At 48.7% G+C, this 23,106-nt stretch overlaps 1 protein-coding gene across 1 annotated transcript; it reads right to left on the reverse strand.

Annotated features, from left to right (window-relative positions):
- Nucleotides 1-346: 346 nt before the first annotated feature.
- Ccdc27 (coiled-coil domain containing 27) lies at nucleotides 347-13,366 on the reverse strand. The gene is made up of 12 exons (XM_036178903.1): nucleotides 13,190-13,366; nucleotides 12,397-12,523; nucleotides 11,464-11,574; nucleotides 10,573-10,724; nucleotides 8,108-8,287; nucleotides 7,392-7,484; nucleotides 6,723-7,104; nucleotides 6,309-6,439; nucleotides 3,477-3,554; nucleotides 2,966-3,178; nucleotides 1,659-1,763; nucleotides 347-469 (listed from the first exon to the last, which is right to left on the reverse strand). The coding sequence occupies exons 1-12, from the start codon at nucleotides 13,364-13,366 to the stop codon at nucleotides 347-349; spliced, it is 1,872 nt and encodes a 623-aa protein (XP_036034796.1).
- Between the last annotated feature and the right edge of the window lie 9,740 nt (nucleotides 13,367-23,106).

Below are 23,106 nucleotides of genomic sequence, written 5' to 3' on the forward strand. Positions count from 1 at the left end.
CAGTAGCAAGAGCATGCCCGGGGCAGAAGTGTTGAGTCTGAAGCGAAGCGTGCGCGAGGACGGGGGGGGGGGGGGGGGGAGGGCACTGTAAAGTGAAGCCTGGAAGAGAGGCCCTGGAGGTGTGGATCTCCCTACAAACAGGCTGTGGCCCAAGAGAGGGAGCTGTGGCATGGGACATGGCCCAGGCAGTTCAGGGGTAAAGGATGAGATCCTGTAGGTACCAGAGAAGATGAGACAGTGGGTCAACTCTAAGGTTTAATTATCACAGAGCAAGCCACACAGGTGGCTTCCCCAGCAGGGCCCTGGCCTCTGCCGGGCAGGACACGTCCTGGGGTCTCAGCCAGGGCTACTTGGAAGCTAGCTTCTTGAGCTTGCTGGGCAGGGAGATGTCTGACTGCTGCAGCGGGGGTACCTTTACGCCTTTTTGTTTCAGCTGACTGTAGAAGTCACTTCTCTCTGTGATGATTCTCTGGACAAAAACAGCCAATGGGGTGGCCTCCAGCTCCACACCTTGGTCTCCCGTCACCCACCCAGGACTTGCCGCAAGCGGGCAAGTGTAAACCAGAAACTCTGCATCTGAAGTGTGGTGTCCCTGCCAGGGCTGTGGTGGGCTGCAGAGCTGATGTTACAGTAGGCAGGGTGGAAGGAGAAGATGCACTTATCCCAGGAGTCAGCTCACACCCGACCTTCTCTAAGCCCACCCCTTTAGTCAGCGTGGCACTGAAGGGAACTTGCACGCCTAGAGATCAGAAGCTTCTGTTTCATCTTGTGCAGAAGGGCCATCTGCTGCTCCCTCCCCAACCTGAGCCCTGTTCTCACTCCTGGCACAGGACTTCAGGCATCTTCTGTCTTTCTGTTCCTCTCCCCTCCCCACCAGCAGACACAAGGCCAGAGGCCTGTCCCCAGGGTCCTGCCCTCCAGAGGTGGCAGTCACCCAGGCTCCCCACAAGTTGCAGGGAAATGTGGGCAATGCAACGCAAGGCCTAGACCTTGGGAACAGAGTGTCTGCTAATGAGGTGTGATCCTGTGTAGCACATAACCCCAACCAAAGCAGTCTGGTACCTCAGCAATCCCCAGGGCTCTGGTGCCCTATACCTTCAGGATAGCCATGTTCATCCCCTTTATAAAGGGAAGCCCTACAATTCAGGGAAACATGAATCAGCTAGGATTAACAACAAGGGCTGGTGTGTGGTGATTATTCCAGTTCACAGGCACCAAAGCCTGCACCCTCAGGCTCCTCTAAAGCTTCTGCTTTGGGGGACTCTAGGTCCATAGGAGTTGGCAAGGCTGAGGCCAAGAAGGAGGGGTCTGTGCCAGGACTCTGGCCCAGCAGCTTCTATGGAGGGGGTTCCACCATAAAGAACTTCTAGAATGTAGGTAACTTGTCCCTCTCCCTGTGTAGGCATGAGGGTTAAGGGCAACTGAGTGTCCCTCCTCCATGAGGCTGACAGCAGCGCAGACTCTTCAACTCCATGCTAGAGCTACCCCAGGGACAGTCTGGTCCCCTCTGGTTGAGTAGGGAAAAAGGACAGTCCTAGAGTTACAATGCATAGGTGACATAGCTGGGGTGAGAACTGGGTTTCTGAACTGAGCCCAGGCCTCCCTTCCTCCCTCAGCCTCTGCGATGGGCAGTGTGGACACAGCTTGGGTCCCCTCACCTGCAGGGACTCCAGAATGTAGTTATCAGAGAGCTCAGTGGACAAGTTCTTGGTCCCACTGACACTGAAGACAGCCTGAATGATCTTATTCCTTAGTCTCTCGAGCTGTGAACAAAGATGAAAGACATGGCCTGCTGTTACCAAGACAGATGCCTGGCCCTGCCACCATAAGCCCTGCAGGCCAGGAAGGTATTTCTTGCTCCTGCTTGTCATGGCTGGAATCGGGACTTGCCTAAGAGCTAGAATGTTCTGGATTGGACCCCAGTTCCTGGGTGGCCCCACACTGAAGCACAGAAGTTGTAACATGCCAAACACATTTATGTTTATGTTCTTAAACTAGAAAAGTGCACTTCCCCACCAGAAGTCCACTCACATGCTTGGAAGCTCTCTACCATGGAGATATATTCCTGGCTCTATATATGGTTTTAAAATATCAGCACAGGGCTAGAGAGATGGCTCAGTGGTTAGAAGCACTTGCTGCTCTTGCAGAGGATCTGGGTTCAGGTCCTATCACCTAACAGGACTAAGGACACACAGCTGCCTGTAACTCCAGCTCCAGGGGATCTGGAGTTGACAAACCCCCAGAGATGACAAGATCTTAGCACTCACATGAGGTGTTCACAACTCCCTGTAACTCTGGCTCCACGGGAGTCTGAAGCTTCTGGCCTCTGCAGGCATCCGCACTCACATGAACTGGCACCCTCATACATACACATGATTTTTTTTTTTTAATTCCAGCATGGAGGGGAATGGATTCCCAAGGTCCCACCCCTGGCCAAGGAACTATTGACAGTTAATGACTGCTATGGGAAAGAGTCACTCTTCTTCGAATGGTGATCGATCACTGACTGGTTGTTCATGCCACCCAGTATGTGAACCCACAGCCATTCACATAGGGGCAGCACTAATTGGACTCAGTGGGTTATAAAAAAAATTCAATTAGAAAAGATATGAGGACTTGAAGCAGGAGGGGAGATAATAAGGAGGGGCAGTGGGGAAGTGGTGGGATGAGGGGAGGGCAGACATGGACATCATCACCCTCCCTCCTGCCTTTTTTTCTAGCTGAACCCAAGGCCCACTTTCCTGATAAACAATGCTGGCCCTTGCTCTCTGTGTTTCCAGAATGTTCCATAAGCCCTCACACTCTCTATGACTTCCCAAGCCTCAGTTCTATACTGCATGCTGCAATCGGAGGCAGAATGAGCCAGAGCCCTTGTTGCTGGGAACATGGTCTGTGTGGGTGGGCAGTGGGTAAGGATATAGGTGGCCATGAACTTGAACCTTCAGTGAGGGGCAACAGGCATTACCCTGGCCTGAGAGGACTCCAGGATCACACGAGTCTGTTGCTCTGCTTGCTGGATTGTCTCATTCCGGCTCTGGAGGTCATCATGGAGTTCTTTCCACCGCCTCAAGTGATCTTCGTTCAGGTCGATCTGAGCCTGCAGCTCACTGGTTTTGCTGTGCAGCTCTGCAATGTCCTGATCACGACTCAGGAGCTCTGTCTCCAACTCAGACACTTGCTGGGGGAAACCAGGAAGGACAGAGCATTAGCTGTGTAGCCGGAGCTGTTCCTGTGTGGTCCTTACTACTTCTTCCCAAAAGATGGGGGCAATGCACCTCTGGCTCCTGCAACCCAGCCCAGCCATTGCCAGACGACTCCAGTGTGGGTTGAGGGGGGTGTTGAGTGGGGTGCTGCTGTCTGAATTAGGAGGCCCAACTCAACTGTGAAGATGCTCCAGCCTTATCTTGTCCATTGTGGTACCCCAACCCACAGGGATGGTAGCCCAGCCCAGCCTTCCGTGATACCCATGCCATCACCTGTCGGAGGATAAGGTTTTCCTTCTCAATGAGCCCCATTATCCCTTGCTGCTTCTTTTCCTCCCGGAGGCTGGAGAACTGCAGGGCAGACAGTGGGGTTGGTGTGGGGCCCAGGCCCAGGACAGATGGAGTACAGACATCTGACCTGACTCCAGGCCTCCCAGGAAGGAAAGCTATGGGTTTCTCTCAGTGGAAGAGGAGAAAGGACCCCAAGGACACAGTGGAAGATGGGAAGCAGAGAATGGCACCCAACATTGCAGAGCCAAGAAAGCCAGATGCTCAGCTGTTCACCGGAAACCAGCGACAGCACAGTTCACAGTTTCCTAGAACAGTGGTCAGTGGCCAGCTGTTACCTGAAGAGGGAGCTGTGGACTCATGCTAGGCCCTGGCTTGCCAGCGGCCTGCCCTTTGTCCACACTGGTAAAGACTAGTCAGTTTCAGGCCTGAAGATGCCACCCTCCCTTGTGTGCTGAGTGTGAACACTCTCAGCCTCCTGCCCTCCTGGCCCAGAACCAGAGCAAGAAACCTTTGCTTGTTACCCAAGACGCTCTCGGCTCCCTAGCTTTCAAGGAAATTTGACTACCCCAAAGACCAGAGGAGACATCTATGATGGAAACTCTCTAGGAGGCCACTCTGCTGAGGATCACAGTGTGGTCACCTTCATAATCCGAGGTTCCAGGTAGCCCAGGGGCAACAAGTTTAACATGAATAATAGAGACCAAGGGAGGATCATCAGAAATGGAAGAGCAAGACACTGAAGCAGCAATGATACTGGGATTTCCGGGCAAGAAGGCAGAAGCAGGAGGATTGCCATGAATACCAGGCCACTGGGGTTCAGATCTGGACCTTGTCACAGACAACAAGAAGCTCCAATTAATGCTGCCTTTGCAGAAAGAGGGGACAGTGCTCTTGTGAGGTAGAAAAAGGGGAGGCATTTGGAAAAAGAAGAACAAGAGCCTTCGAAGCGTAGATGGACATTTAAAACAAACTCCCAAGCAGAGTTGCTAATGGAACTAAGGAAGCCTAAGAGATGGGGAGACAGAAAGTAAGAAGGAAGGGCAGATCACAACAAGAGGGCCTATCCAAGTTCCCAGAGCTCCATAGGAGAAATCAGGAAGGAAGAGCACTCGCTGCCCTTGCAGACGGCCAGAGTTGAGATCCCAGCATCAAGTCAAGCAGCTCACTCCAGCCGCCTGGATATTTGGCGCCATCTTCTGGCCTCTGTGAGCACCTGCACTCATATCCACATATTCATCCAGATGCAGATGCACATATACACATAATCATCTAGAAAAGACTGTGGTGGTCAGTCTAGCTGTCAACTGGACACAACCTACACCCCTGGAAAGAGGTTCTCCATGAAAGATTGTCTGGATCCTGTTTGTCTGTGGGGGAGTTGTCTTGTTAGTTGACATGGGAAGGCTAAGCCTGAAGTGTCATTCCATAGCTGGGGTCTGCGACTATGCAGAAGCGAGCAGACAAAGCTATCTGAGCATCATGCATACAAACATTTACTTTCTCTCCTCTTGACTGGATTTTAGCTGCTTCTGGCTCTCGCCTTGACTTCATTGCCATGGCAGTCTACTATGGCCTGGAACTGCAAGTGAAAGAACCTTTTGTTCCCTAAGCTGCCTTCTGTCAGGGTATTTTGTCACGGCAACAGAAATAAAACTAGAACAAGTGAACAGCAGTGCAAACAATGGTTCTAGGGCATATGACACACTTCCGGAAGGCCACCAAGTGCCTGCCATATAGTGTGAGATGATACTCTGTCAGGCAATAAGGCACAACTCTGTGAGGTCTCAGGACTCCCTGGACAGCTTTCCAACAGACAATCTTCAAGACACAGGTGACCTCAGACTTCCCACCAGCAGGCCTGGAAGCTACAAGAACAGCCTCTTGGCCTGCCTTCACAGCAGGGCAGTGCTTTTACAGTAAGGTGGGATAATGACTTCCAAATTGTGGTCAACCTGATGGCTATTTTTGTGTAGAATCAAGGCATTTGCAGGTAGTTTGTATCCCCAAAGCTTCACAAAGAGACATCCTTTCTGGAGAAACCCCTAGAGATATGCTACACAAAAACAGAAGGGCATCAGTCAAGAAAGAGAAGGACACAGGTGCAGAAACTGATGATCGTGACATGAATCTCAGGACTGTTTAGGGAACTCTCGAATGTTTCAAGTAACTGCTAGAGTGATGTCAGCACGGGGTCAATGCCGCTCACTGAAGGTGGGATAAGATGACATTACAAAGGATAGGGAGAGAGCCTGCCCCATGGAAGGCAGATGAGGACATGGGGAAAGAGGAAATCATTCCATGATGTCACAATGAAGATGACTCTGTAAGTAGCATTATCTGATGTCATAATGGAGTTTCCTGAAGAGTTTGCTAGAACACTTAGAAGCCATTGCCATGGGCTGGGGGATTGTGAGAGGGAAGCACTTGTGGAGTAGCTTAGATAAAAATAAACCTTCTTACTGCATAACATATTCTGTGTCAGGCATTTGCTAACAGAAGTGTGGGTAAGCCCGGTAGCTAAGCAGACTCTAAACGTGGATAAATTTAGCCCAGGGATCAGGGACCAGCAAATGTTTAGGAAGTAACCAAGGTTACCATGGCACAGGACATAGGGACACAGACCGAAGGACAGTAGGACTGTGGCTGTCCACAAAGTCCAGTAGGAATCTTGGCTCTGCTGCCACCAGCTGGTGCCCTGGGCTTGAACTCTTTGTTCCTAGGGAAAACCATGCTCTCTGAGCTGCTGGGACTACTGGGCCCTGCTGACTTGGCTCACTGAGCCAGGGTAGTGGGGGCTGCTGAATGCACAGCCACCTTGTTGGTCATGGCTTGGATCTGCCGCTTCCGTTCACGGAGTTCCTTTTCCAGAAGCTCATTTTCTGTGGTGACCTTCCGCAACTGAGACTCTTGGAAGTCATTTTGCCGTTGTAAAGATGTGATGGCCCCTAAGAGTAAGGCAGGAGGCAGGCAGAGCAAGAGCTGTTAGCCCCAGGGTCTCAGGTGCTCATCTGAGTGCCCAGTCAGGGTCTCAGGTCCCCATCTGAGTGCCCAGTCAGGGTCTCAGGTGCTCATCTGAGTGTTCAGTCAGGGTCTCAGGTGCCCAGTCACCCTTCCTGGTGCAACTCCTGTGGAGAGGGGCCGACAACTCCTGCCTCTCCTGCCCAATGGGCAGAGTCAGCAGAGCTGAGCACCCACACCCCATGGCATCAGCCCTTCGGCCCTTCCTACCTGTGGCCAGGGAATATCTGGCCCTAGTGAGTTCCAGCTCACTCTGGAAGTCTATCAACATTCTCTCATACTCCTCCAGCTGGGCCATTAGCTCCTCCTCAAAGGACTCGGTCAGAGAGTATGACCTCTTGGGACGCTGCTCCTCTTCCTCCTTCAGCTCCCACAATTCTTCCTCCCGTACCACCACTTCCTCCTCCTCCTCCTCCTCCTCCTCAGCTCCTTCTGCTTCCTCCTCCTCCTCCTCAGGGCCCTCTTCCAGCAAAGTCCCGATCTTGCCAGTTACAGCTTCTTCCAGGGGCCCCTCAGCGCCCTTTTCATCCACGACGTTTCCTAGTTCCACCTGCTGCTCCCTGTTCTCCGCCATGTTAAAGTTGTCCTGCATCTGGGGGGCCGAGAGAAAAGGGGCTGGCATTGACACCAATGTCCCCAGGTACAAGGTAGAGATACTAACTCTAGTAAGCATCCCAGTTCCTTTGTCTCCTCCTCCCAGGACCTGTTCTGGTGGGGAGGGGGATTGAACTTATCCACTGGGCTCTTCTGCACTTAGAGAGGGCCACCACAGATGAGGACTGTAGGCAGGGACGCTGTGGCTGGGGCCTCCCTCCTAGCACCCATCCTCCCCAGGAGGATCTGCGGAGTGACAGCCTGGGGCTTCTGCCTGTTCAATACCTGCATCCAGCGCTGTAGCTCCTCCTCTTCTTTGTATGTGGTCTTCAGCATGCTCAGCCTTCCCAGCTTCAGGGGAGCCTCAGAGGACCTTTCCTGTCAGATGCTGCTATGAACCTCAGGCTCTCCAAATGCTCCCACGGGGGCTCCAGATGATGTCCCCCCTCCTCCCTCATCCTCCTGGATGGGAATGTCAAGTCTCTCCAAGTGCAGGTGGGTAACCACAGCAGAGGGCAAGAAAGCAGTACCATCCAGTAAAATAAAGCAAATGGTCTGCAGATGAGCAGCCCTGGGGGACAATAGGGCTCTGGGCCCCACCAGATCAGCTTCCAGCTCCTTTGTAGTTCACTAGCTGCCCTGTCCTCTCATGCCTGCATAAGAGCCCTTGGGGGAATAGGGAGCAGAAGCCCATTTGCTCTGCCTCAGGCATCTGTGTGGGCAGTTTCTCCCAAGGCACTCAGGCACTGCCCATGACCTCTCGACCTCCTTCCTGCTCCCACTTCATGTCTGCCCCAACATAAGTGCAGGCTGTGTCATCAGATACGAAAGACATCATATCATGTCTTGGACCAATCAGGGGATCATTCCTGGCCATATGGACCTGCCTCACCCAGCCCTCTGCCAATACCTGAAAGGACAAAGGAAGCAGAGCCTGCAGCTCATGGGGACATCTCAGTGCTCCCATAAGCCCCTGCCAGAAGTGCTCTCAGAAGGCTCACCATCCTGGCAGAAGCTGAAGACGTCTCTGTGCCTCTGCTTCTGAGGAGGGTCCTCAGCTGCTTCTTCAGGGCCTCCTTCTCCTTTTGGAGCATCAAGATCTCCTGATCTTTCTTCTGCATCTGGGTCTCCAGCACCGAGAGACGCTGGAGTTCTTCTTCCAGTTGGATCAGGGAATGATCCTATGTGAAAACCAGAGACAGCCCCTGGAACACTAGGCAAAGCCAATTGTCCCCAGTATCCCACCCCAGCCACCCAGAAGACAGTAGCTCCCAGACACTCAGCCCCCAGGACAAACTGCGCAGCTCTCTATTGTGGCCATGTCCCCAGCTTCTTATGACCTTTCCATCTGACCTGGGAGCAGACCCTAAATCCCGTGCAAAGGCATTCAGGTCAGTGTCAGAGCCTGGTCAGAGCCTGTAATTCGAGATACCTGTATTCTTAGTGGTCTCCATGCTTAAGCAGCAACATCACCTAAGAGTAACACCCAAGGGGCTTATCAGGGAGCCCCTCAGCCTGCCTTCTCAAAAATCTCAACTCCATCTGTTCTTCAAAATGGGATGACAAATTACAGACATCTTCAGTAAGCAGTTCTTCACCAGCAGATATGAACTCAAAGAAAGACTAAAGTGAGGTTTTCAGGCAGGAGGAAAATGACCCAAACAGAAGTCTGGAAGGGAAGGTCACTAGAAACCTTTCAAATTATTTGAAATAACATTGTAGGCTTCTATGTAGCCTGGGGATTGAATAAGAAACCACTTGAGAAGTTAGAAAACATTATGAATGAACAAAATTGAATGTGGGGCCATCATAACACCTCAGGATGAATCTAAAACTGTGATTAAAGCCAGCTTGTAGGGGAATAAAGATGTCTCTGGTCAAGAATGAGCACTCCTCTTTTGAGACAAAGGTCTAATTATAGCTGTAGATGGCCTGAAACTCACTATGTAGATCAGGTTGGCCTCAAACACACAGACCTTCCTGCCTCTACTGAGATTAAAAGTTTATACCACCATGCCCAACTCCATACTGCTCTTGCAGAGGACCAGATTCGAGGACCCATGCAGGGCAGCTCATGAATATGTTTAATTTCAGCTCCAGGGGAGCCAACATCTTCATCTGACCCTGAGGGTACCTGCACACACACAGAAGAAAGTCACACAGGGACACAGACAGACAGACAGACAGACAGACACACACACTAAATAAATAAATAAATAAATAAATAAATAAATAAATAAATAATAAAATAAATAAATGACAGACTGCAGTCTTGAGATGAGCTTATTGGGCAAAATATAAAGTAATATAAACAGCCCTCTTAGGTGCTGGAGAGCTAGCTCAGCGTTTAAGAGCATTTGCTGATCTTGCAGAGGACTTGGGTTCTGTTCCCAGCACCCACATGATAGCTCACAACCCTCTGTAACTCCAGTTCCAGGGGATCTGGTGCCCTCCCCGGACTCCACAGTCACCATACACACATAGAACATAGACATACATGCAGGCAAAATACTCATACACATGAATAACTTATTACAAAGACAATACAAATAAAATCAAAATGAAAAACTGTCTCACTCTATTAACGCCAATAATTTATAGTTAACTCAACATAAAAAAAGTTAGAAGTGGGGGCACACGTCTATCCTAGCACTGGGATGATGGACATGGGCAGATCCTTGGGGCCAGCCTCATCTAATCAGTGAGATCCAGGTCCTGCCTTGTAAGGAAATGAAACCTGTGATTTATTAAAACTTATCTGTTTTATAAGCACAGAATCCCAACTCAGTTGAGAGGCTGAGGCAGGAGGATTGTCAATTCAAGGTCTTCCTGGGCTGTAGAGTGAGTTCAAAGCCATCCTGAGCAAATCAGTGAGATTCTGTCTCAAAAAAAAAAAAATAGTAGAAGGTTTGGGGCTATAAGCACATGAAAGATCCAGGATTTGAGCCCCAGAAAGCAGAATGGTGCAACAGATGGATTAAAAAACAAATTCTTCAATTTCTGAATTCTGCCAAATTTCAGCAGAATTCTAAGACAAGTGAGTTGTGCACTCAAGTTTCACAAGCATCAATTTATTATTTTTGTTTTTTAAAGAAAGAATCACACCAGGATGTGCTAGCTCGTACACAAATCTCTGGGCATTTGCTGGCCTCTAACTCAGATTGTTAGAACTTACACTTACAGAGAATTCTGGGCTGAGGGTGTACAAAATGGGTGATGGTCATACACACTAACAAGTTTTATGCCAGCTTATGCCATTCACCAGGAAAAGGAAGGAGGCAGGTCAGGTGTGTGTGTGTGTGTGTGTGTGTGTGTGTGTGTGTGTGTGTGTGTGTGTGTGTGTCATTGGCTTCCTAGTAGCCAAAGTAGGGTGTCTGGATGTCATTTTAGGCTACAGTTAGCCAGACAGTAGAATGACAGTCCCCTGTGGGGTGGGCAGGATGCATGGCCAGGCGTGGAACCCTACCTTCTCATGGATGACTGAGATGTACCAGGGCATTCTGGTTCTTTGCGACCTCTTGACCAAGGTTGGGCTGGTGGGACTTGTGGCTGGGGGCTCACTCCTCTTCCGTGAGTAGTTGAGCTCACAAGCACTCTTACTGAATGAAAAGAGGTGCCCTGTGGAGCAAGCAGAGGCCAGAAAGCAGTTGGATTCTTCCTTGGGGATGTTCTGTAGAATCTTCCATGACACCATCCGTACCTTCCCTCAGAGGCCAGCATCTGTCCAGTGAGCTATCTCCCACTGCCAAACTAAAATCTTAAAGTTTGTCTGTCTCCTCGACCAGAAGCCTATGTATAGCCCTTGCAACCACCACATCTGCCCACACCCACCTGGAATGTACTGAGGAAAGTGGCTGAGCATCAAGGTCCCCATTCAAATCCCAGGGTGGAGGAATGACAGCCTGAGAGTCAGGACAGGAAGCCATCTACTACTCTCCTGTTGACCCCATGATCCAGCCCTCTTGCACCCTAGAGTCTCACTTTAGATTTTGGGGTTCTTCACCTTCTTAATCCTGGAGGGAGTTGTTCACTACAGGTCATTATCTGAAATTATCATGTTTATCTCACCTTCTGGCATATGAAAGCTTATTTCTCTATTCAAGTAGGTGGTACCCAGGGGGCTGGAAGTAAAGAGCACAGAGAAGGTAGAGGACACAGATTTTAGCCAAAGACAAGGAACAATTGTAGCGTCTTCCACCAGTGAGAGCAGAGTTCTGGGAAGCCTGTGTCTCAGAGTTTTTGAGAGGCAGGCAATCCTAGGAAGAGTTCCATAAGGGCACATCAGGCATCCCTGGGGAGCAGCTTTATTGCCCAGGGCCCCAGCAGATGAAGGCAGAGGCCTCTAGGATCCCCTTACCATCCACACTGGTGGCAGAGCCCAGCCTGTCCAGGGGCTGGTCCTCAGTCATCCTCCAAGTCCCAGAGCTGGTACATATGTCCCTGGGCAGATCAACCGTGGTGGCAGAACCTGGAATGTGCAAGGTGCCAGGAAGTGTGACAAAAAGTACCCCCTGTCCCATGATCTCTAGTGCCAATGCTTTCACAATATCTTTAAACATGAGGCCAGGAACAAGTGGGTCTTCCTGATGGAGGCATGGGACTGAACCCTGGGCTCCACCAAAACACAGGCTCTGTCTTTTTACCCATCTGATCACAGTGTATCATCTGAGCAGACTGATGGTGGTACCTGTGAGAGAATACAGATACAGACCCTGCAGCCTAGCCTCTGTGGCCCCTCAAGCCACCCTCCAGCAATCCCACAGTTCCCCTGGGGAGTGGAGCATGTGCCTGGCTATTGCTAAACTTCACAGACAAGTCCCCAAACTGGTATTGGGGACGTGGGACAAAAGCAGGTCAGGAATCCAAGAGGGATGTAGCTTTGACTTTGAATGATGTTTCCCTGGTTGGCCACCAAGTGCACTCCTGTGCTTCAGCAAAACAAGGAGGAGCCAGATAGAAGGCTTCTAGGACTCCTTGGGGTGTTTGCTCCCACTAAAGTGTCTATAGACTTAAGAGCCTCTTCACAGAAGCTTCTGGAAATTCCAACACTCTCCTCTCCCACCCCAACACTGTAACAGTGGAACAAGAAGGGACAATCATGAGGATGAGGAGACTGCCATCTTGCTTCTCTCCTTTATGGTTGGCCCTCCCTCAGACTCGGCATAGGTCTCACAAAAACTCTGTGCTCCCACAGAGAATTTCACATGAGCAGTGGCTTCTTACAGCCTGAAGGGCTCTAGGAGGCAGCAGGTTGCTCCACCCTTGGTGGTATGGGGGATGGTGGTCTTACCCATATGAGACACAGATGTGGCTCTGGTACTGAACTGGGGGCATCCAGGCCGCATGAGGAATGCCTTCCTCATTTCTTCCATTTCAGACACAAAGCCATTAGGGCTAGTGAGCTTCTTGAGCTGGCTCTGGCAGGAGAAAAAGTGAGACCAGATGCTTGGGCTGTGCCTTCAGGAGGGCTGCAGGGGCCCCGTCTATGCTGTCACTGGTAGCAAGGGGCTGCCCCTTCCCTGGCCAGCTGGAAAGCATCCCAGAAAGCCCCGCCTTAGACAGACACTTGGCTGGGTTTCAGCACCCAACTAGGAAGTCAGTGAGCCTGCCATCACCATCCCTGGCTCCCCTCGTGAGTGGAGGGTACAGGTGATCTTTCCATCTGGACATCCCTTTCTTGGGTCTTTCTCTCCTCTTCACCTTCCTCTCTGACACTCAGGACAGACAGGATTTCTTTGCTCAGGGTTTGGAGTTGACTTCCTCCTTTGGGCTTGGCTGACCAGACTAAGCAGATGTGCAGAGGGGGAAGTCAGCTACTCCATATAGCTACCTCCCCAGGAAAGCCTAGGGGATCTGGAAAGGAGGTCATAGGTCTTTCAGGAAGTTGGACAGGGCCAGCCAGAGCTCTGCCCCACCAGAGGCTGCAGTCCTCAGGCCTCCTGGGTTCTGTGTGGCAGATTGCCAATAAGTATGTACAAGCTCTGCTGACTGACAGCTCCCATGGTCCTTCAGGAAGGGAGAGGAGTGGCTAGCTCTATGGTGGCCATACTGGGAAGTTAGAGGTACTCCACCCAGTCCCGTACCACTTTGCGGTAGTACCGGCCAACGGCCTGGGCTGATTTGCTGAGTCTATGATGGTCTTGCAGCTTCTTCTCTGGCCCATGGGAGCCCCGGTTGGCCACACTCTGAAGCAGCACCAGGCCCTTGCTGATCTGGGGGGATACTGAGCTGAGTTCATCAGGGAAGTTCTCCTTCTTCATTGAGAAGACAGAACCAGAGACAGAAGGTCAGCCTGAATGACCACACAGGCCTGCTGCTCCTGTGCACAGTGCCAGTTATGGATGGGAAGTCAACCTTAGCTTGAACCTTCAAAGGTGTCCAAGCCAGAAAAGACAAGCTTCCTATGTTCCTGCCCTACAGGCTCCTGGTAGCAGTGTGTGTCATCACAGATGTCTCCATAGAAACAAGGCATGGTCATAGTCTCCTCAATTTTCTGCAATTAGGTAAAGGAGCTGGGAAGCAGATCCAAGCATTGTTCCCACCAAATCTTGGGATGTCACAAGAGTAAGAGAAATAGTCGGACCTCAGAGGCCCGGAATCCTCCTCTCTACACTGCAGGAGTAGTACTTTTATTTTATTGGCACTAGTTCACAGTACATATTGACAGACCATTTCATTTCAGGATATCACATACTTCAACCACATCATGAGAAACAACAATCCTTCTTCATAATAAGAGCACTGGAGACTCAGAGGAGTGAAATCAACAGGACTTATTTGACCATCTTGCAAAGACGAGCATCAGTCTAGACTAATGACTGACATGAGCCTTCCTCCCTTTGTGTAATCAGGGGGTTTCAATTGTACACGTCATCTACTCTTTTCTCTTTTCAGAGTCCTTGTCATTTATTTGTTCCTCTTAAGACTTAGTTTTGCTGGACTCAGACCTAGAGCTCTCAGCAAGGACAGCCTACATCTACTGGAATTCTGTTCCTGATGGTGTTCTTTGTCTTCATTCTCTTGCCCCAAAAGTTGAGCATATTCTGCAGCTTCTTCCTTGTGTTTCCTAGAGCAATATGTCGGTGTTCATGTTGTAGGACAAAGGAAAGAATAAGATGCTGAATCTTGAGCGCTTAGGTCCTGGGCTTCTCACTTTCTTTGTTTAAGGTCTTTATGACAACACATTGCAGACATCATCTTCTTTAGAGAGACTGAAAAGCTTTCAGGCTCTGCTAGCTCTTTTAGGTCCCAACTGATGAGGCATAGTAGTATCTGTCAGTCCAGGAATTTCCTTCTTGACTTTTTTTTCTTTTTTTACAATAACCAAGTTTAGAGCACTTGGATTGGCAGCCACAATGTATATGGGAACAGACTCCCTTCCTCTTTCCAGCTCTCAGCCATTTGAGCTTCCTCTGTTGAGAAATCTCTGTTTAGTTCTATAGTCCATTTCTTAATTGGACTGATGGGAATTTTGATGTCTAATTTCTTGAGTTCTTTATATAGTCTGGATATCAGCCCTCTGTCAGATGTGGGGTTGGTGAAGACCTTTTCCCATTCTGTAGGCTGTCACTTTGTCTTGTTGACCATGTCCTTTGCTCTACAAAAGCTTCTCAGTTTCAATAGGTCCCATTGATTGATTGTTTCTCTCAGTGTCTGTGCTACTGGTGTTATATTTAGAAAGTGATCTCCAGTGCCAATGCGTTCGAGACTACTTCCTACTTTCTCTTCTATCAGGTTCAGAGTAACTGGATTTATGTTGCTCAACATCCCTAATTATCCAGGAAATGCAAATCAAAACGACTCTGAGATACCACCTTACACCTGTCAGAAAGGCTAAGATCAAAAACACAGAAGACAGATTATGTTGGAGAGGATGTGGAGCAAGGGGAACTCTCCTCCACTGCTGGTGGGAATGCAAGCTTGTACAGCCACTTTGGAAATCAATATGGCACTTCCTTAGAAAACTGGGAATCCACCGGGCAGTGGTGGCACATGCCTGTAATCCCAGCACTCGGGAGGCAGAGGCAGGTGGATCTCTGTGAGTTTGAGGCCAGCCTGGTCTACAAAGCGAGTTCCAGGACACCCTCCAAAGCTACAGAGAAACCCTGTCTTGAAAAACCAAAAGAAAAAAGAAAGAAAGAAAGAAAGAAAGAAAGAAAGAAAGAAAGAAAGAAAGAAAAAGAAAAGAAAAGAAAATTGGGACTCCATCTCCCCCAAGACCCAGCTGTAGCACTCTTGGGCATATACCCAAGGAATGCTCAATCATACTACAAGGGCATTTGCTCAGCTATGTTAATTTCAGCATTGTTTGTAATAGCCAGAACCTGGAAACAACTTAGATGCCCTTCAACTGAAGAATGGATAAAGAAAATATGGAGTACTATTCAGCAGAGAAAAACAATGACATCATGAGGTTTGCAGGCAAATGGATGGATCTAGAAAAAAATCATCCTGAGTGAGGTAACCCAGACTCAGAAAGACAGACATGGTATGTACTCACTCATAGGAGAATACTAGATGTAAAACAAAGATGACTAGACTGCTACACAACTCCAGGGAAGCTACCTAAAAAGCAGGACCTTAAGAAAGACACAGGGATCGCCCAATGACAGAGAAATGGATGAGATCTACATGAACAACCTCTTTCCAGCTCTCTTTGGTCTATAACAAGAATGCCCTCTCTCAACAGCAGGCACACTCTGCCATGGGTCCAAATGTCTTGGTTCATGGGAAAACCCTGTTTGTCATTCCCACCACTGATTCAAACCACACAACCCTGCCACTCACTCTTCACCCAGAGCACCCACAGCTACTTCGTACTTCTCATAGAGCGTACTAAGCTTGCCTTCAGCATCCACTGCAGTGAGTTTCTGACAGCCAGTGGCAGGGAAGGAGATATTCAGCAGACTGCCTAGGAGGTGTTACAAAAAGGAGGCCTGACTTCCACTTAGCCCAGGCCATTCTCTGCCACTTGTTTTTTCCTCAACCAAACCTGTGCACATGTTCGTGTCTACATCTTTCAGCCTGTTTATGGTCAAATGTAACCAGGTGTGCAAGAAAGCTTGGCTGTGAGTAATGTTCTACTCTAAATTTCCAATCTGGTAGATGTAGCTTAGCAGTTTAGGGGGCAGTCTGCCACCTGTGGCTAAGCAGCAGTGACCTCAAGAGCTGGCATGGTCCATTCACCCTGAAGTTGCTCCCTGGTCACAGCCTTCTCAGTGGCAGCCTGCTCCTCCTTCTCAGTCTCCTCTGGTCTCTGTAGGAGTAAAGATCAGGCATAACCTCCCATGGGTGCTCATGGGAGATAGTGCTAGGCATGCAGAGTACTTCCCAGGCCAGCAGCCACCACATCAGACCCACCAAGTGAGCTCCCTTGTTAGGATGGCACTGTCCACGTAGCACAGAGCAGGGTCTGTGTTAAACAGAGCGATGGTGGGCAGTTGACATGAGACACCTCTGTGACAGACTGGTGGTCATCCCTGGGATCCGTCACCATAGACTGTGGCTCCCTGCAGGCTGCCTGGATCTGGGTCATGAAGGTTCCAGGTGTGAAGCGGCAGCAATTGGAGTGTCTCCAATGACAGCAGCAAACTTACGCAGGGCTTGCCGGCCAGTGTTGCTGGATGAGAGGATGCTGCCATCAGCAGGGTTCTCAATGACGATAGCCCGAGTGCAAGCAACAGCTTCTCCAAGGTCCTCTTCAGATTTATGATGCAGATACCATAGCTTTTTCTTTTGTAGATTTGCTGCCTCATCTGAAAGGCAAGGTTGGTGCCACCTAAGTGGGTCCCTGCCTCAAGAAATTTGAGGACACCCTCCTCCTTCATCTGCAGGACATTGTGTAAGTTTCTCTTTGTTACAATAGGAACCAAGAACAATGCTGTATGGACACATCCTGGACATTTTCTGACTTTTAAAAGGAATCTTTGGATTTCTGGAGGGCTCCTCAAGTTCACTAGGTTAGGGTAATATCTTTCCTGCTATTCATTTTCCAAATATTTAAAGCAATGTTTAAGCTGAGTGTGATGGCACACGCTTGTTATCCCAGCAGCCAACAAGCTGAGAACCACAAGTTTGAGGCTAGCCTGAGCTACATAAAGTGACCCTGTCAAAAAAACAAAAGCAATACCCAGAGTTGCAGATTACAAGGTGACCTTGAGAATGAGACCCTCTTGCTGAGAGGAATGATAACAAAGAGAAGCCTGGATTCTGCTGATGACTCCCAGGTCTCTGTCCATCTCCGAGGCTGAGGCAGGAGAGCCTTGAGTTCAGCAGGGTCGGGCTGGGCAACACAGCAAGACCAGGCTTACACACAAAGGATCTGTCTCAAGATACTTTGCACAGTGAGGACAAAACCCCTGGCCCATCTGCTGTTTAGAGAGAGGGGCTTCTTGCTGCTGAAGGAAATCCATGGTTTCCTCCCTTCTGTCCAAGTTGGCTCTAATTGTCCATTTGTTGCAGCTTCAAGCCATGTGGAAGGAAAACCTCAATTAAGATTGGCCTGTGGGGTGTTGTCTTGATGCAGGAGGGCTCAGCTTACTATGGACAGCATCACCCTGAGACAGGAGTTCCTAAGTGTATACGAAGCTATAAGTAGGAGCCTGTGAGCTAGCAAGAAATGTTCCTCTGTGGTTTCTGCTTCAGGCTCCTGCTTGAATTCCTTCTCTAACTTCCCTCAGTGATAGATATGTGCAAACTGGAATAAATCCTTTCCTGCCCAGTTTGCTTTTGGCTGTGGTGTTAACACAGCAACAGAAATAAAATTAGAATACCTTCCAAGACAATTTCAAGGATCCACAAATGCTTCAAAAAATGTTGTAGCCAAAAAAAAAAATACAAAATAAATCTCTTTTGTATTTGATCTTTGGACAGATTTTAATAAGAAATGGAGCTAATTACTATTTGCAATGGCTGAGATATGGAACCAACCTGGGCACCCAACAAGAAAGGAATGGAGAATTAAATGTGGTATGAATTCACAATGAAAGTTTTTTTCAACCATAAGAATAACTATGTATTTTTCAGGAAAACAGATAAAGGTGAAGATAACTATATTTAGTGAATGAAACCAGTCTCGGAAAGACAAACACTGTGTTTTCTTTCATTTACTTAGACACATCAAATCAGGTAGGTCTTTATGACATGGAAGTAGATATGAAACTGTGCTGGGAGGGGTTAGGGGGAGAAAGAAAAGAGCAGGGAGGCATTCAAGGCATGTGCTCAACATACCATGTGTACTTGTGAGGAATGATTTCTAAGAAAAGGAAAAGGAAATATGGTCTTTTATCACTTTAAATCTAGAGAAGTCAGTCTCAACTCACTGGCTTCTCTCTGAGTGATTATCCTAGGATCTTCTAATACAGCCTCTAAGTGTTTCTGAGGTAATCTCAGGAACAACCCCTGCCCATTTGAAAGGCACATATTGGGGACTGGAGAGATGGCTCAGCCATTAAAAGCACATGCTGGTCTTCCAGAGTACTTGCACCCTCTTCTGGCTTCCATGAGCACTTGTGTGTGCGTGCACACACACACACCCTACACACGCATGCACACCACATGCACGCACACACACACACACAAATAAAATTATTTGTGGTTTTTTGAGATAGGGTCTCACTATGCAGTTCTGGCTGTCCTGGAACTTACTATGTAGATCAAGCTGGCTTCCAGCTCACCCGCCTCTGTCTCCCAAGTGCTAGGATTAAAGGCATGTGCCACCATGCCTGGCTTTAAAATAAATACTTCCAAAGTCACAGATTGGGGCTGAAGAGCTGGCCCAGTGGTTTGGTTCCCAGCATCCACATGGTGGTTCCTAACCATCCATATGAGCATCAGTGTTCTCTTCTGACCCCTATGGTCACTAGGTGTGCATATATGGTGAGCATACACACATGCAGGCAAAACACTCATTCACACAAAATAAAGTAAGTAGATTTTTAAAAAATCCTATTAAAAGCTCTCATATTGCCCTTTCTCTGGTTTTTACTCTGGTCTTCCAAGCTGAGCCTAACTGCAAACTTGTGGTCACTAAAACACTCAAGTAAACTTCCAGTTCTGTCATAGAAATGCAGAGTGATAGGTGATACAGAGACTGAATCAATTGCCATTAAAGAGAGAGCTTTATCTTGGGACAGACATTCAAATTTAATAAATGAATCAGAACTCTAGTCTTACTATTCCAAGGAGCAATTAGTAGATTTTCTATAAATTTGGAGGCTTTGTGTGGAATTGGCTTAAATGCAGACAGTGGCATCAGGAGTCTCATCTAATGAAATAGGAGTCCCTGGTGGCTGGCACTGCTTGTTGTCTTGGGTCTCATGAAATGAGAAAAGCTACTACAGGTGTGTGAGCCTCACAGGCACAGCAGCTCCCAGACCCAGGGACCCAGGTGAGCACAGCACCATACCTTATATAGGTGCTCTGTGTCCTCATCACAAAACGGCAGCCCAGGTGTTTCAGGAATTTCATTAATGAAACTCGGTTGGGATGTCAGATCCCTAAAGTGACTATTTTTGTTGTTTTTGCTGCGAAGCTAACTTTCCAAAGGTTTATATTGGAAAGAAAAGCTTTCAATGCACCAAGGTGAGGAGATGCTTCACTAGCAGGAGATAATGGATTCAGAGAAAGTCCAAGGTGGAGATGGCAGGCACCTGGGGACAGGTGCACCCAAACAGGCCGGAACTTGCCTCTGTAGGGCCAGCCCTGACATCAAGCCCCCAGACAAGAGTCCCAACCCCCAGCAAGGAGCCACCCACAAGATCTTTGCCCCTGGCTAGGGATCTGTTCTCTTAATATAGTCCTCCCGCTCTCCAACTTTACCTGTTTCCAGATCTCGCTCCCCTGAGCTGAGCCATAGAGCCCTTGTGAGCTGGAATAGGATGAGGACAGCTGCAGCCATGCAGCCCTACCATGCCTCATACCACCACCTGCCCATGAGGCCTGCTTGTCTTGGCCATCTGATGCCAGAGCATTGGACAGGCGTTCATAGCAGGCAAAGTTCTCCTGGCACTTGGGCTGGGATCTGCTCCAAGAGCCCCATCGTCACCTACGTATTTGCTCAATGGAAAAAAAGCTTCAAACCTAGCCCAGAGACCAGATTTTTTCCCGCTTTATTAGGCATGGCTTTCAAAGTCTTTAATAATGAGGAAGAAGTCTGGAGAGTGAGAAAGGCCAATCTAGAGGAGAAAAGAGATATGTGGAAAGCTCAATTTACTGCTGCAGCCAGTGTCTCATCCTTGCCCATCATGGAAATCCTGCCACTCCATCTAGTGGCCACCTGGTCCAGTCTCAGAGAACTAACCCAGCCTCAGGATAAATCTTTTCCAGCTAACGTGGTCAGCCAGAATATTTTAACAGTCATTGCCCACGCCACCAGGGCACAAGCTTCTTCTAGATCCATATCCAGACTGAAAAGTAGGGACAGATTGGGAGGGAAAATGCCTCTCCTCTCTCCTGGGGGAAAGCCAGTGTGGTTAAATTTTCTTCCCAGGGCAAGAAATGAACATCAACCTCCTTAAGGTCCCAACCACAAACTGAGGTGTGAGTCCAGTAAAGTTCACCATGGAAACCAAAGAGTACATTAAGCTTCCCTACAGAGCAATGGACCAGGGGCTGTGAGCAGGAGCACAGGTGACCTCAAAGCAGCCAGGACCAAAGAAGGTCTGCACCCAGTGGGGGTGACGGCTTCCGGTGGCTGTGTAGATGTACCCCACTACATACTCTAAGGTCCACGCAATTTTGGTCAGAATTGCATAACTGGTTGAGAAGGGTAGTTGGGTACTGAGGTGAGGGTCCCATGATTCTCTCCATCCCCTCCTCCAAGAGGAACGGTGAACAGCCACCAAGCCCAGCTGGGATGAGTTTTAGTAAGCAGGCTTAGCTGGACCCCTGAAGGTGGTGGCTGTTTGCCTCAGAGGATAATCATGTACAACAGCCAGCCTTCTCCCAAGGTCACCAGGCTCAAGTCAACAACAGAAACAGACACTCCTGACTTTGTGCCTGGAGGTGTGAGCAGCCCAGTTTGCCCTCGCTGTGAGCCTGAGGCTACATGGACTCCTGTGTTTGCTGTCTCTGTTTATGAGCCTTGCCTATCCCTAGATGAGGCTGAGACTGAAATTATAACCCTCATTGATGTGGGGGGGGGTGATTTTTCTGCCCTGACTATTGCTGGTTTGGTCTTCTGGTCCCTAGACCTCCTCACTGATACTGATGGTAAGCCCCAACCAGCCTGATTTACACCCAACATACTTTCACTCATTCCTTTCTGGCCCAACCTATCTTCCCCATTCCCCCCTTGGCAGGACGTCACATCTAAATGTCAAGTTCAGTTAAGGCTTTTTGTGAGTCTAGAGGCTCTTATGAAATTCTTGAGTCCCCTGACCTGAAATGGCCTGGAGCCATCTAGTATCCAAGGACCCTTGTTGTAGAATATTAGTTTAAGATGTGTTACATTTGTTTATACTCTGATACATTTGTTTAGTGGTGCAAAGATGTTGCATATTTAACTCTGTGAAGCTACTGTTACTTTGCCTGTCTAAAACACCTGATAGTCTAATAAAGAGCTGAACCGCCAGTAGCAAGGCAGGAGAAAGGATAGGCAGGGCTGGCAGGCAGAGAGAATAAATAGGAGGAGAAATTTGGGAGGAAAAAGAAGAGAGATCAAGAAGCAAGAGAAGGAGGAGGATGCAAGGGGCCAACCACCCAGCTACACAGCCAGCAATGAAATAAGAAAGAAAGGTATACAGAACTAGAAGAAGGTAAGAGCCCAGAGGCAAAAGGTAGGTGAGTTAGATTAAGAAAAGTTGGCAAGAAACAAGCCAAGCTGAGGCCATGTAGACGACATAGAAATGTCCTTTCTCAGAATACAAAATAATGAAATAAATAAATAAACAAAAAATTAAGAATAAGCCTCCATGTGTGATTTATTTGGGAGTTGGATGGCAGGCCCCCCCAAAGAGGAAAGAGTAAAAAGAGAAAAAAACAACCAACAACAGTCCCTCCCCATATGTCTCTAGTTCACCAGACAAGTTCCCTCTCACATCTGGTATACTCCCATTCCTGGGTGCTCACGAAGAGATGCAACTGCCCCTAAGGACTCCAACAAATGTTCTGAAAGTCTCCAATATCCTAAAACTTGAAGCACAGAAATGTTCATAGCCTCTCTCAGTGAATTTCTAGTTAGTAGGCTTCTGTACTCTTGTAACACTCCATGAAACACCTCTACTTCAACAGTAAGGCAGTCAGATGGATCCTACAGAAGGGTCCAGAACCTGAGACCTGTAAATGAGACTATGCTCTCCATTTACCCTGTATGTCCCCATCCTTATACCCTCTTGGGACAGATGCCTGCAACACCTTCTGGGTCACACTGTTAGCTCTAAAGAGAGTTTTTCTTTCATATTCCTGCCCCCCAGACTCTAAGATCCTACTTTTCTCGTAATGGCAGGACCCATCTACCCAGATTGCTCAGCAGCTCCTGGGGATTGTCTCACCTCAGGGCTTTTAGTCTAGCCTCTGACTTCATGGACAGACCCTAGTAAGAGACCTGCCATCCTCTAAATTTTACCCTGGAATTAGTTAGCCTCCTTCCTCACACCCATCATTTAGACACCATCCTAACTCTTCAGAAACAGCCTCATATAGACAAAAAGGGTTCTCTTTCAAAGGCTCAAGTCTGTTTGCAAAAGGTACAGGTCTTGGGACCAGCTAGACTGTATAATGGGTCACACAGTGAAGATCTAGTTTTAACTACAGACCCCAGCCACAAAACAAATAACCACAGACCCTCTTGGGGACAGTCAGATTTTGCTTATAATGCAGATGTTCAGTGGGTGCTGCTGGGCCAGTGTGGGGGCACACACTCCCTGCCTGTCTGTGCTTGCCTCTGTTCTGAGCTCTCCTGTGATGCTCCTCAAAAGCCTGAGGGCTAGGTTAGTCATAAGAGCCAGTCACGGGAACATGTGATTTTTATTATATTACAAAAACAAAATTTCCCACCAAA

The sequence above is a fragment of the Onychomys torridus genome, chromosome 2 (assembly GCF_903995425.1).
Source record: "Onychomys torridus chromosome 2, mOncTor1.1, whole genome shotgun sequence".
Lineage (NCBI taxonomy): Eukaryota > Metazoa > Chordata > Mammalia > Rodentia > Cricetidae > Onychomys > Onychomys torridus.

Excerpts from the sequence above, each read along its gene's own strand:
- Ccdc27 (XM_036178903.1), bottom strand. The coding sequence starts at position 13,366 with ATGAAGAAGGAGAACTTCCCTGATGAACTCAGCTCAGTATCCCCCCAG. Across the intron at positions 11,575-12,396 it reads CACATCTGTGTCTCATATGG|GTTCTGCCACCACGGTTGAT; the intron begins GTAAGACCACCA and ends TGCACATTCCAG. Across the intron at positions 3,555-6,308 it reads TCCAAGCCATGACCAACAAG|TTCTCCAGCCTCCGGGAGGA; the intron begins GTGGCTGTGCAT and ends TCTGCCCTGCAG.